Source organism: Podarcis cretensis (assembly GCF_951804945.1).
Source record: "Podarcis cretensis genome assembly, chromosome: 6".
Classification (NCBI taxonomy): domain Eukaryota; kingdom Metazoa; phylum Chordata; class Lepidosauria; order Squamata; family Lacertidae; genus Podarcis; species Podarcis cretensis.
In genome coordinates, this window is record NC_137175.1 from 2,725,836 (window position 1) to 2,739,263 (window position 13,428).

At 51.7% G+C, this 13,428-nt stretch overlaps 1 protein-coding gene and 1 long non-coding RNA gene across 5 annotated transcripts in view; one reads left to right on the forward strand and one right to left on the reverse strand.

The window, feature by feature from the left end:
* The window catches only part of EFCAB8 (EF-hand calcium binding domain 8), a 67,708-nt gene extending 55,868 nt beyond the window's left edge, over positions 1–11,840 (reverse strand). For 3 of the 4 annotated variants that reach the window (XR_013839624.1, XM_079978905.1, XM_079978904.1), the window contains exons 1-2: positions 11,704–11,840; positions 1,460–1,526 (exon numbers count right to left, since the gene is read on the reverse strand). Coding sequence is in view for 2 of the 4 variants with exons in the window: in XM_079978905.1 (XP_079835031.1) it covers positions 1,460–1,526; positions 11,704–11,801 (165 nt within the window). In the remaining 2 variants the exon portion in view is untranslated. Of the gene's footprint in view, positions 1–1,459; positions 1,527–3,034; positions 3,266–11,703 lie in introns of those variants that run through there. The other variant, XM_079978906.1, reaches the window with a different exon arrangement.
* Positions 11,841–12,210: 370 nt separating this feature from the next.
* On the forward strand, positions 12,211–13,371 carry LOC307218096. The gene is made up of 2 exons (XR_013839764.1): positions 12,211–12,334; positions 12,858–13,371. It is a non-coding gene; the product is annotated as an uncharacterized lncRNA (long non-coding RNA).
* Positions 13,372–13,428: the final 57 nt, after the last annotated feature.

Consider the following 13,428-nt stretch of genomic DNA (forward strand, 5'->3'; position numbering starts at 1 on the left):
CCCTGCAGCGGGGTGCGCTCCCGCTGCTCGGTCCCAGCGCCTGCCAACCTAGCAGTTCGAAAGCACCTCCGGGTGCAAGTAGATAAATAGGGACCGCTTACCAGCGGGAAGGTAAACGGCGTTTCCGTGTGCGGCTCTGGCTCTGGCTCTGGCCAGAGCAGCGATGTCACGCTGGCCACGTGACCCGGAAGTGTCTCCGGACAGCGCTGGCCCCTGGCCTCTTAAGTGAGATGGGCGCACAACCCCAGAGTCTGTCAAGACTGGCCCGTACGGGCAGGGGTACCTTTACCTTTTAAATGGAGACACATACGATGGAGAGTGGTTCAATCACTACAGGCATGGGCAAGGTACATATCTGTATCAGAGCCAAGAGCCACATTTGCTCACAGTCAAACCTTCCAGGGGCCGCGCATCGGTGGTGGGCGGCCCAGGGACAAAATGTGGACGGAGCTCTTGCATTTGCGCAACAGGCCAAGCAAGCCACTTCAGTTCCAGAGCTTTCTGCACACAAATCTCCATCTAGGCAAGTTAAGAAGCATCTTCACAGTTCAAGGCCACTTTGCAGTCAGGGGAAAGCACTGACTATAAACCAGAAGGTTGATGGTTCAAGCCCAACCAGGGACAGCTGTGGGCAAGATTCCTGCCTTGCAGGGGGTTGAACTAGATGACCCTAGAGGTCTCTTCCAACTCTACAGTTCTATGAAGCATGGCCAGAGAAGGCCTCAGATATCCCAGATTACAGCTTGCTGTAAACCGCTTTGATATATTTTCATGGCATACGTACATACGCAGCGGCGTAGCGTGGGTTGTCAGGACCCGGGGCAAGGCAAGTAATTTGCGCCCCCTAACCTGGGGCAAGGCAAGTAATTTGCGCCCCCTAACCCGGGGCAAGGCAAGTAATTTGCGCCCCTAACCCCTAACCTGCCGCCGCTGCCAGCTTCTTCTTGCTGCTGCCTGGGCTGGGGTATTTACGGTAAGGTAGCCACGGCGGCGGCGGCGGGTCCGTGTCAGGTGATCTGAGGCGAGTTGCCGCTGGCGCTGCCGCCCGAACGACGCCGCTTGCCCGGAGGAGGAGGAGGAGGGCAGAGAGGCGAGGAAAATGCAACATGGCCCAGCAGCTGCAGCAGCAGTGGCGGCGGTGGGGCTGTGAGGAGGGGCTGCCTGGCGCGCCCTCCACGGCCCTGATGCACAGGGACCGCGGCGAGCGCTGAGAGCCGCTGCCTGCCGGATGCCTTCAGCCCGGATGTGCGCACAGCTCGTTGGTTCCGCGAGACATGGGGCTCTGCTACAGCCTGCGCCCGAGGCTCTTCGGCGACTCCGGAGGCGGCGAGCGCCCCCCCCCAGATGTTGCACCCGGTGCGGCCGGCACCCCCTGCACCCCCCACGCTACGCCACTGTACATACGACTTTTGACAGATGCATAAATAAACAACAGTACATCTTCCCAACTCATACTTACTGGGGCAGGAGCTGGTGCCGGAGGAAGCTGCTGAGTGGCAGGGTCTTTCTCAAATTCGAGGCCTCCCCTAAAAATATTGGAAAGAAAGCAAAACCAATGAGCCCTTTTAAGTATTTGAAAGTCAAGGTCCTCACTCCTTTGGATGGATTCAAGGCTGTGGGCTTTCAGCTTCTCTGGGATTTAAGGAGTGGTCTTTGGTGCGTTCCTTGTGCTCTGCCTCAGTGCTTCCTTCTGTAAAATGGGAATGGTCACTCAACCAGGAAGCTCACACTTAGCTAAATGGCACCTTAAACCGAGGTTATGGGCACAACGATGGAATGTCTAGGTGCACTTTTTAATAACAAGAATACAAAGCTGAAAATGAATTAACTGCAGCTAAAATATTATGTTCGGTTTTTACATGGTCTAGTCCTTTCCCTGCCTAACCCCTTAATATTCTTAAGAGGGTCTCTTCTCCAGTCTTCAGAAAGTAGCTGGAAGTGGGGAGGCAGAAAAAGGTCCCTCCTTTCCTTCCACTCGGCAGTTTTAATCTGAAATCTTAGGCACAGTACTGCACCCAGAGCTCAAAAACTGCTCGCACTAATGAAATTCATTATTGCAAAATGTGCCTAGGACAATGGGAATTTTGAGGGGAAGGGTTGCCAAATGACCTGAGAAAGGCCTCCTCCTGTGCCTTGAAGAACAGCTTAATCAACAGAAATCAGCAAGTGGGGCTTTTCCCAGCTTGCAAGAGAAGCACCAATCCATGTTTTATTATGATCCCATGGCAAATAACCCTCCTTAAAGTTAGCATGAGAGATTGGCACAGTTGCCTGTTAACAACAGCTGATTAAAACTGTTGTGAAAGGCACAGGAGCGGAAGCTGGGAAAGAAAGTTGGCAACCTGAGCTGCAAGGGGAGTCTCAAAGGGGAGACTGCCGGGAGGCTAGTGAGCAGGCAGATGACAATGGGGACAGGGATGGTTTTCCCAGTAGTGATGTATGGAAGTGAGAGCTGGACCATAAAGAAGGCTGATCGCCGAAGAATGGATGCTTTTGAATTCTGGTGCTGGAGGAGACTCTGGAGAGTCCCATGGACTGCAAGAAGATCCAACCTCTCCATTCTGAAGGAAATCAGCCCTGAGTGCTCACTGGAAGGACAGATCCTGAAGCTGAGGCTCCAATACTCTGGCCACCTCATGAGAAGAGAAGACTCCCTGGAAAAGACCCTGATGTTGGGAAAGATGGAGGGCACAAGGAGAAGGGGACGACAGAGGACGAGATGGTGGGACAGTGTTCTCAAAGCTACCAGCATGAGTTTGACCAAACTGCGGGAGGCAGTGGAAGACAGGGGTGCCTGGCGTGCTCTGGTCCAGGGGGTCACAAAGAGTCGGACACGACTAAACAACAACATGCCAAGCAGAGGCAGGTATGCCAAGCAGTGGAAGCAAGGCCTGGAGTAGCTCGTTGCTGCTCCACAGAAGATGGGCGAGAGGAGGAGGCAGCGAACAGAAGGCAGAAGCAGATGCGTGAAAATCAAGAACCTTTAAAAGCATTTGTGTGCACAAGCTTGCATCAACAAAGCAGGAAGTGGTACCTTTCCGTTCAGCTCCGGACGTTCAAGATGCTATAGCCGCACTCCGTGCAGATCTGCAAAATTCTGGGAGATGCTTATGGGTGCCCAGCAATTAATCTGAAACTGAATTTTTTTCTAACGGCGTTCACTACTGCCCACAGGGACGTAGGATCGCCAGCACGAGGCAGCACTTGCCGCTCTGCTCTGTCCAGTACAACTGTTTTCTGCCAGGGATCTGAAAAGCCGGTAAACTCCAGGTTCCGTCCCCCCCTCCCAGGCCCCGCCCCTGAGATCCACCTGCCCCTCCTTTGGGCATTCCAGGCAGGCTGCAATCCCCAAGGGCAAGCAGCTTGGATGGGGCCAAAGCGCAGCAGGCAAACAGCATCTCTGCATGGCAAAAGAGGGGGCTCCGTCCCTGGCACCGTGGGTCAGGGAGCCTGAAACTATTGGGTTCTTGCCGGAAGGAGCAGCGGGCAAAGACTCCAGATACAAGCACTGCTCCCTATGCCAGCTCATTGCATGCCGGTTTCTTGGCTGCAATCCCTCAGCCTTTTCCTTTTAAACATGGAACTGTAGAGTTGGAAGGGCCCCCGAGGGTCATCTAGTCCCACCCCACAACAAATGCAGGTATCTTTTGCCCAGCATGGGGCGCAAACTCATGACCTCAAGAGGAAGTGTCTCCAGCGAATGAGCTATCCCAGTCTACATGTTGTTGTTTAGTCGTGCCCTCCATCTTTCCCAACATCAGGGTCTTTTCCAGGGAGTCTTCTCTTCTCATGAGGTGGCCAAAGTCTTGGAGCCTCAGCTTCAGGATCTGTCCTTCCAGTGAGCACTCAGGGCTGATTTCCTTCAGAATGGAGAGGTTTGATCTTCTTGCAGTCCATGGCACTCTCAAGAGTCTCCTCCAGCACCAGAATTCAACATACAAAGAGCATTCGCAGGATCATGCCAATGGTCTGCTCCCATCTGTTGATCAAAGGCCCCTCCCAATCTCTGAGCATCTGCCGGATCAGGGCAGTGGCCCGTCTACTCCAGCGTCCTATTCTCACAGAGGCCAACCAAGAGGACCCAAAGGGAAACCACCCCCAGCAGGATCTGAACATAATAATAATAATAATAATAATAATAATAATAATAAATTTTATTTATATCCTGCCCTCCCCAACCGAAGCTGGGCTCAGGGCTGCTAACAACACTAAAATAGTGCAACATTCTAAAAACATTATAAAAATTAATTAAAATCAAAAATTGATGGCAACCATAAACTAAAGTTCTGTAAAGATTGCCAAAGGAGGGAGTCAGGCCTGGTGGAACAGCTCTGTCTTGCAGGCCCTGCGGAAAGATGTCAAGTCCTGCAGGGCCCTGGTCTCTTGTGACAGAGCGTTCCACCAGGTTGGAGCCGCAGCCGAAAAAGCCCTGGCTCTAGTTGAGGCCAGCCTAACCTCTCTGTGGCCTGGGACCTTCAAGATGTTTTTATTTGAAGACCGTAAGTTCCTCTGTGGGGCATACCAGGAGAGGCGGTCCCGTAGGTACGAGGGTCCTAGGCCGTATAGGGCTTTGAAGGTTAAAACCAGCACCTTAAACCTGATCCTGTACTCCACTGGGAGCCAGTGCAGCTGGTATAGCACCGGATGAATGTGATCTCGCAGCGAAGACACCGTAAGGAGTATCGCCGTGGCATTCTGCACCCGCTGGAGTTTCTGGGTCAGTCTCAAGGGCAGCCCCACGTAGAGCGAGTTACAATAATCCAGTCTGGAGGTGACCGTCGCGTGGATCACAGTGGCTAGGTCAGGGCAAGAGAGGTAAGGAGCCAACTGCTTAGCTTGGCGGAGATGAAAAAATGCTGCCTTTGTTATAGCTGCAATCTGCGCCTCCATGGAGAGGGAGGTATCGAAGATTACACCCAAACTCTTAATGGACGGTGCTGGCACTAACTGCACCCCCGCAAGAGATGGGAGTTGCCCCCTCAATCCCATATCGCCCCATCCCAGCCAGAGGACCTCTGTCTTCGAAGGATTTAACTTCAACCGGCTCCCACGTAACCATCCAGCCACAGCTTCCAAGCATCTGATCAGTATGTCTGGGGCCGAGTCAGGATGGCCATCCATCAACAGATAGAGTTGGGTGTCATCAGCATGGCAGCCCAGCCCAAAACTCCAGACAAGCTGGGTGAGGGGGCGCATAAAGATGTTAAAAAGCATCGGGGAGGGTATCACACCCTGGGGCACTCCACACACCAAGGAGTGGCACGATGACAATTCCCCCCCAAGCGCCACCCTCTGTCCCCGACCAGAGAGAAACGAGCGCAGCCATTGAAGGACTGTGCCCTGGATCCCCACATCGGCAAGGCGGTGGTCCAGGAGTTAATGATCAACCATGTCGAAGGCTGCTGACAGGTCTAGAAGAATCAGCAGCCCCGACCCGCCTCAATCCAGCTGCCTGTGGAGATCATCTGGTAGGGCGATCAGAGCCGTCTCGGTCCCATGACCAGCGCGGTAGCCAGACTGGAATGGATCCAGAGCTGATGTTTCATCCAGAAACCTACCAAGCTGTTCAGCAACCGCTCTCTCAATCACCTTACCCAGGAATGGAAGATTCGAAACCGGGCGGTAATTGGATAGATCTAAGGGATCAAATGATGTTTTCTTTAAGAGCGGGCGCATCACTGCCTCCTTCAGTTCCCCTGGGAATGTCCCGGTGCCAAGGGACAAATTGATGATATCCCCCAGGGGGCCCGCACCTCGTCTGGACACACTCTAATCAGCCAAGACGGGCACGAGTCGAGAGGACAAGTGGTGGGCTTTCCAGCTCGGAGGAGTCTGTCCACATCGGCTGGGGATATCCAGTCAAAGTGGTCCAATACTGGACCCGAGGACAGTCGAGGGGCCTCCAGTTCCTTTATTGTATCCAAATTGGCAGGGAGGTCATGGCGGAGCAACAGGACCTTCTCCGCAAAAAAGCTCGCAAATGCCTCACAGCTGTGTGTCAAATTGTTATTTAAATTTGGCTGTCCTTCGAGAGACATTAAAGACCGAATTATACTAAATAATTGTGCCGGGCGAGAGCTAGCGGATGCAATGGAGGCCGAGAAGTAGGACTTCTTAGCGGCCTTCACTGCCATCTCGTAGGTTTTCATAAAAACCCTATAAGATGTTCTTGAAGCTCCGTCACGGGCACCCCGCCATACTCGCTCTAGCCGTCTGAGGTCCCGCTTCATTTTCTGGAGCTCCTCGGTAAACCAGGGAGCCCGGTTTCTGCGGGGTCGCAGAGGGTGCTTAGGTGCGATCTCATTGATGGCTGCCAGGAGCTGGGTATTCCAGGCCTCAACAAGCTCAGTCAATGAGTCGCCAGGGGGAGAAAGGTCCCGCAAGGCTTGGCGGAATCTATCAGGGTCCATCAGCCTCTGCGGGCGAGCCCAAATCGGCTCGCCACCTAAGCAGGGTGGGGGTGGAACATCAATCCTGGCTTTCAGAGTGTAGTGATCAGACCATGGCACCTTCATCGAACGAAACATGATCACATCTATACCGATGCCAAAGATCAAGTCCAGCGTGTGGCCTGCTTGATGTGTGGGGCCCGAAACAAACTGGGAGAGCCCTAGTGTCGCCATGGAAGACACCAGGTCCAAAGCCTGTGAGGAGGGAGTGGCATCAGCATGGATGTTGAAGTCCCCCAATACCAATAGGTTAGGGAACTCCAAGGCCCAGCCGGCCACCGCCTCCAGTAGGCCTGACAGGGTGGCTGCTGGTGCGCTAGGTGGCCGGTACACCAGCCAGACAGCCAAGCTCACCTCGGAGCCCCACACTAGGCCAACACATTCAATGCTGGGGATCGATGGCGATGGTAGAGCCCTGAAAGAACAATCTTCCCGGATTAATAATGCCACCCCTCCCCCCCCCCGGCCCACAGTCCGCGACTGGTGGAGGACGGAGAAACCCGGGGGCGCCATCTCTCGTAAGGTAACAGTTTACCCTTCCCGCACCCAGGTCTCCGTCACACAAGCCAGGTCGACCCCCCTGCGAAGTGAAGAAATCTCGCAGGGTGGCGGTTTTGTTGCCTATAGACCTGGCATTGCACAACACCAGTGACGGAGGTGAGTAATCCTTGCTCACCCTACCCTCGTCTCTCGGGATAGGGCGCAGATTGGAAGGGATACGAGCATATCCATATCTCGATCCCCTTCGCCTATGACATCTGCCCCCACCGCCATACCTCCCTTGCCCCTCCACAAGAGCAACCCTCCTCTCCTGTGGTTTCCAGCAATGGGGATCCAGAAGCATTGCTGCCTCCAGCCGAGGAGGAAAGAAAACAGCTTTCATGGCAAGTAGCCATTGATAGCCCTTTCCTCTGTGAACTGATCTAATCCTGATCAAGGCTAGTGGCCCTCACTACCTTCTGCAGGAGGGAGTTCCACAATTATGTGCTGCATAGATAAGTACAGTGGTATCTTGGTTTTTGAATGTAATCCCTTTCCTGAAGACCTTTCTGACTTCAGAAACGTTCGGAAACCAAGGCACAAAGGGCGGTTCTGCTAATTCAATCGTGCAAATTGTGAAAAACAACAGGTACACGCAGCGGAAGCCGTTCGACTTCCGAGGCGCGTTTGAAAACGGAAGCATTTACTTCCGGGTTTCTGGCATTTGGAAACCAAAACGTTCAGCAACAGAGATGTCGGAAAAATGAGGTACCTATACAGTCATATCTCAGATTACAGACGCTTCAGTTTCTTCGGGTTACGGATGCGCCAAAACCCGGAAGTACCAGAACTGGTTGCACATGTGCAGAAGCGCCGGATCGCAACCCGCCTGTGTACAGACGCAGTGCTGCGGGTTGCGGATGCTGCAGGTTGTGAATGTGCCTCCTGCATGGATCACGTTTGTAACTTGAGTGTCCACCGTGCTTTATTTTATGTGTCCTGTCCACTCACTCAACAAAACATACACACACACAATCCTGCTCCTCCCCATGTGTGAGCAACCCAGGCCCTCCATAAATCTGGGGGTAACTCCAGAACAGATTTGGGGGGCACAGAAGGAGGAGGAGGAGGAGGAGGGAGTCTCATTGCATAAGCGGTGATAGGACGCTTACTTAGCACAGCAATGAAAATAAACCACTCTCTCTTTAAGCCATAGGCTGCATCCCGTTCCGTGGGCATGGCTCTGTTTTCCAAAGGGGCCTGACAAAATGTCAGGCTACACGGACCTCCAAGTGCACTCAGCAAAGTCTTTGATTGGCAGAGGTTCAACAGGTGAAGCATTGCACAGCTTGGAAGTGCAGCAGATGGGAGAAGCTGCACCTGTTGGTTTCTTTGGCTTGCCATCGACAGCCCTCTCCTCCCTGTAGTGGGTGGGGTTAGGGTTAGGGTCTTGTGGGACTGCAACTATGATAGGAATTTTATGGTCTTAGATATATGGTAATGTTCATAAGTGTACCAACCAAGCATGTACATAGATCAGCACAGGAAGACCAACCTGGAACCATTTTGATTCCTAAACTGAGCCAATGTTTTCTCTGCAAGGTCAAAGTGGGAAACCTCCCATTGTCTCTTTCCTCACAAATCCTGTCTTAAGGGCACATTTAAGATATGAATAGGGTGAAGACTGGCCAGGCTACCCAGGCAATCCAATCAAGTAACCTGCCAGACAGGAGATAAACAGCGACAGGAGAAAAACAACATTCAAATTTCTGTTTTAAGACCACCTTTTCTGTGATGTAGGTATGATGTTTCTGGGGTTGGTCTTGATCTACAGGGTGGGAATTTCAAAAGTCTTTATAAGGCCTTGTGAGCCATTTTTCTGGGTTCCTCCTCTCTCCTGCGGGTGAAGGGAGCACCCTGTTGCAACAGATCAATAAAGACCAAGCTTACTAGCTGCTTTGCTTCTCAATATTCTCTGGTTGGCCTCTGTTATTCTCTCCTACCAATAGGGAACTTACGTAAGGACTCTATATGGGCTCTTGGATACCCCATAAGGGAAAAAGGGCAATTTTTGTTTACAACACAACTCCCATAAGAACAGCTGCATTGGCTTGGGACTGATGAGAGTTGCCCTTGGGCAACATCTGGAGGGCACCAGGTTAGCAGACGGTTGGCTGAACGCACAGGATGCGACAACCTTGCAAAGCAGGTCAGGGTCTCATTTCTGCCTGACACACACACTCAAGATGCTGCCTTCAATCAATCATGTAAGGTAGCCAAGATGGCTCTCTCCACATGCTGTTGGAACTACAACTCCCAGAACCCCCAACTATTGGCTGGGCTAGCCGGGGCTGATGGGAGCTGGAGTCCAACAACACCTGGACACAAAAAGATGAACAGCTTATGAAAGGTGTTTTAAGAGATGCCACGCTACAGCCAGACTTTTGCAGGCTCTGTTTCGCAGGATGTTGCCTTCCTTCACCTGTAGTCAGATTCAAAGGGTGCATTGAGGAGCCATTGCTGCTGAGAGTGTGGAGGCATGAGCTGTCATGACACATACACACACACACGTGCTTTTGCATATCATGTCTGTGCCCAGCATGCTGCTTCCTCTGCAAGGGAATCCCAGAGACTCTTTGGGTGGGTCGTTCCCACGTTTGGGAAATTGATAAGTTACCTGAAGGAGCAAATGCATAGCTTAGAGGTACTCCTGGGAAGATCTTTGTGCTAGAGGCCCAAGTTTCCTCTCGGCTAGGACTGCCTTTTAACAGCTTTGTTTGGTTCGCCAACTATGGCCGTTCCCAGACAGGCATAGACTGACCACTGAAGTCCATGCATTGGTAACCTCAAGGCTAGACTACTGTAATGTGCTCACCATGGAGCTGCCCTTGGGCCTGGTTTGGAAGCTCCAGCTGGTGCAGAAGTGAGAGCTTCTGGTCAGAAACATGTGGCACCGTTGTTAAAGCAGCTGCCCTGACTGCCCATCGACTACCAAGCCAGGTTCACAGAATGATAGTATCATAGAATTGCAGAATTGGAAGGAACCACAATAGTCATCTAGTCCAACCCCTGCAATGCAGGAAACTCAGCTAAAGCATCAATGGCAGATAGCCATCAAACCTCTGCTTAAAAGTCTCCAAGGAAGGAGATTTCACAGCCTCCCAAGGGAGACCACTCCACTGTCAAACAGCTCTGATTGCCAGAAAGTTTTTCCTTATGTCTAGCCGGAATCTCCTTTCCTGCAATTTGAAGCCATGGGTCCGAGTCCTACCTTCCAGAGCAGGAGAAAACAAGCCTGCTCCCTCTTCCATGTGACAATCCTTGAGATATTTGAAGATGGCTATCATATCTCCTCTTTTCCAGTCGGATGGCGCTGTGGGTTAAACCACAGAGCCTAGGGCTTGCCAATCAGAAGGTTGGTGGTTCGAATCCCCACGACGGGGTGAGCTCCCGTTGCTTGGTCCCAGTTCCTGTCCACCTAGCAGTTCGAAAGCACGTCAAAGTGCAAGTAGATAAATAGGTACCACTCCAGTGGGAAAGGTAAACGGCGTTTCCGTGCACTGCTCTGGTTCGCCAGAAGCGGCTTATTCATGCTGGCCACATGACCCGGAAGCTGTACGCTGGCTCCCTCGGCCAGTAAAGCGAGATGAGCGCCGCAACCCGAGTCGTCCACAACTGGACCTAATGGTCAAGGGTGCCTTTACCTTTTATCATATCTCCTCTTTTCCAGGCTAAACATACCCAGTTCCTTCAACCGCTCCTCACAAGGCTTGATTTCCAGACCCTTGATCATCCTGGCTGCCCTCTTCTACACACCTTCCAGCTTGTCAATACCCTTGTCTTAATTTATAAATCCCTGAATAATTTAGATGCAAAATACCTCAGGGATTGCCTGAGCCATTCTATCCCAGCTCGATCAGCGAGAGAGGGCAGGTAAACAGGGAGTGACTATAATACACGGGGACACCTTATTATCTACCAGTGAGCTTCAGAGAGAGTAACAAACAAGCAGCAGAGAGGACCCTGCCTCCAAAGAGCCTACAATCCACATTTAGGACTGCCACCAGCAGTCTAGTGGGTGGGGAGGCATCTTAAGCACAGAGCACATTCTCCATGCACACATAGGCAGGCGTTGGAAGGGGAGGGGAGAGCCTTTCAACAAACGCATAAGCATATTCTGATTTACCGTATTTTTCGCCCCATAGGACGCACTTTTCCCCCTCCAAAAATGAAGGGGAAATGTGTGTGCGTCCTATGGGGCGAATGCAGGCTTTCGCTGAAGCCTGGAGAGCGAGAGGCATCGGTGCACACCGACCCCTCTCGCTCTCCAGGCTTCAGGAAGCTATCCACAAGCCTTGCAAGCCCGGCGGGAGTTCCCGCGGGCTCACAAGGCTTGCGGGCAGCAGCCTGCAGCCCCGGGGAGTGTCCGCAAGCCTTGCGCGCCCGGTGGGAGGTCTCGCCGAGCGCGTGAGGCTTGGGGCGGCAGCCTGCCGCCTGAAGCATGTGGAGCCCTCCAGAGGGTGCCCCGTGCTTCAGGCAGGTGTGTGCAAGGCTTGGGGCGGCAGCCGCGGCTGGGGGGGGGAAATAATTTTTTTTTAATTCATTTCCCCCCCCCCCCCAAAAAAAACCGAGGTGCGTCCTATGAGCCGGTGCGCCCTATAGGACGAAAAATACGGCAATGTGAATTTGCATTTCTGCTTGGTGCACAGGTAGGAAGTTGGGAGCAGACAGACACATTAAGGGAAAGATCCAGTGGCCCTGCCCCAACACTCACCAGCTCACGGAGGGGTGGACGCTGAGTTTCCGGGGTGTGCTCAGCAGGGAACTTGTGGGCCTCTCCGTGCTGCTATCTTCATACTTATTGCCCTCCATCTTCAGCAAAGAACTCAGTCCACTTGCTTAGTATCCAACCTCTGCAGGACTCTGCAATCAACTTGCAAGGATTCAGCCGCTTGAGTGCCAATAAACTCAACTGTGATGTCACGCTTCAGAATGATTACCTCATTTCACTGAACTTCAGGAAGAGACAGCCGGGGCCTAGAATTCTCTCTGCTAAGCATGCACTTAAAATATTGGGTTTGAGATAAGGGTGGGAGGTGGGAGTTCAAGGACTAGTAAATTAACAGAATGTTAGACAGGGAATGTGCGGGGGTAACAGGCAAAGACAGGCTGGAATTTCCCCCCAAAGACTATGCTTAGAACGGAGGATTTGAGGTGGTGTAGGTCTCTTCTATAGAGGAGTAGCTCCTGGTAAACAGAAATGGGAGGCGATATTTGGGGCATATGGGCGTGCATAGGGAGAGGGGAAGAGATGCAGCAGCCCAGTTGGAAATGATCTTCCAGAGCACTCAGGAAAACAAGATGACAAAGGAAAGCAGGTGAAATCAGAGCTGGGGCACAAAAATGTGTTATTTGCAAATTATAAAAGGGACACAGAAAGAAGAGGAACCACAGTCAGAGTATTCCTCAGATGTTTTAGTATAGATTGTGGTTCCATATTGTGGTGGGTTTTGGGGGCGTTGGTGTGTGTGTTAGATGCCTTGCTGAAAACAGCAAAAAATATTCCAGTAGCTATCAGAGGCTACTAGGCAGAATGGTTTTGCTCTAACCTCCACTGTCAAATACCAGTTTCTAGTGATATTCAATTTCTGCTCAGTATAGACCTATTGAAATTAATAAACCCAACTTTGTGGGTTTTGTTAATTTCTTTGGGTCTACCCTGAGTAAAATTTAGTTGACTACCAACCAACCCTGTTATTCCAGGTTCTAGTCAAACACTCAAGTGATGTACCACTTTGACTTTGTGTCCCCATGAATTCTTTAAACGGCTTTGCCACATTAGGCAGGGCAATGTGGACGTCCCGTAGACGGGGACAACCAAAACCTACTTCCCAAACTGCAGGTCCCTTTTTCTTTGCGTTCATTTAGGAAATCACAACTGGAATAACTTTGCCCTGGATGACTGCAAACCACATTATTAGCTAAACTTGAACGTTGCTTGTCCAGATGTTGACCACAGAGCCCAACTATTGGTGTACATCTGAGCAGGGAGAGTCCTGTCCTTTCGAAATAGGTAGGATTCTATAAGTGCATTCTGTTCCCCCCAGGATGTGCGGGACAGATTGAGATGCTCATGGGGCAACTTCATGATGTCCTGCGCTCTAAGTGAGGGCATCCCTGTACCACATTGTGTTTACCTCTGAAGGCTGCCTCAGCTTGAATACTATCACAGCCACAACAGGAAGAGGTTGGGTTGCAGCCCAAAAAAGGGAGACGTGTCACATTCCCAGAGGCTATTATTGCATAGTCTTTTCTCCAGCACTGGGCTTCAATTCTAAAAGCACTGCGTTTTTATGCAGCGCCTTCATTTCACTCTCTTAAATGGAGGTGTGTCAATCCTAGATAGCCAAAACAAGTGGGAGGAGAATAGCAAGCTGCAAGGGGGGAAAAGCTACGCATGTTCCACTGTGGTCTAGGAGGCTTACTCTCAAGAAAGTGT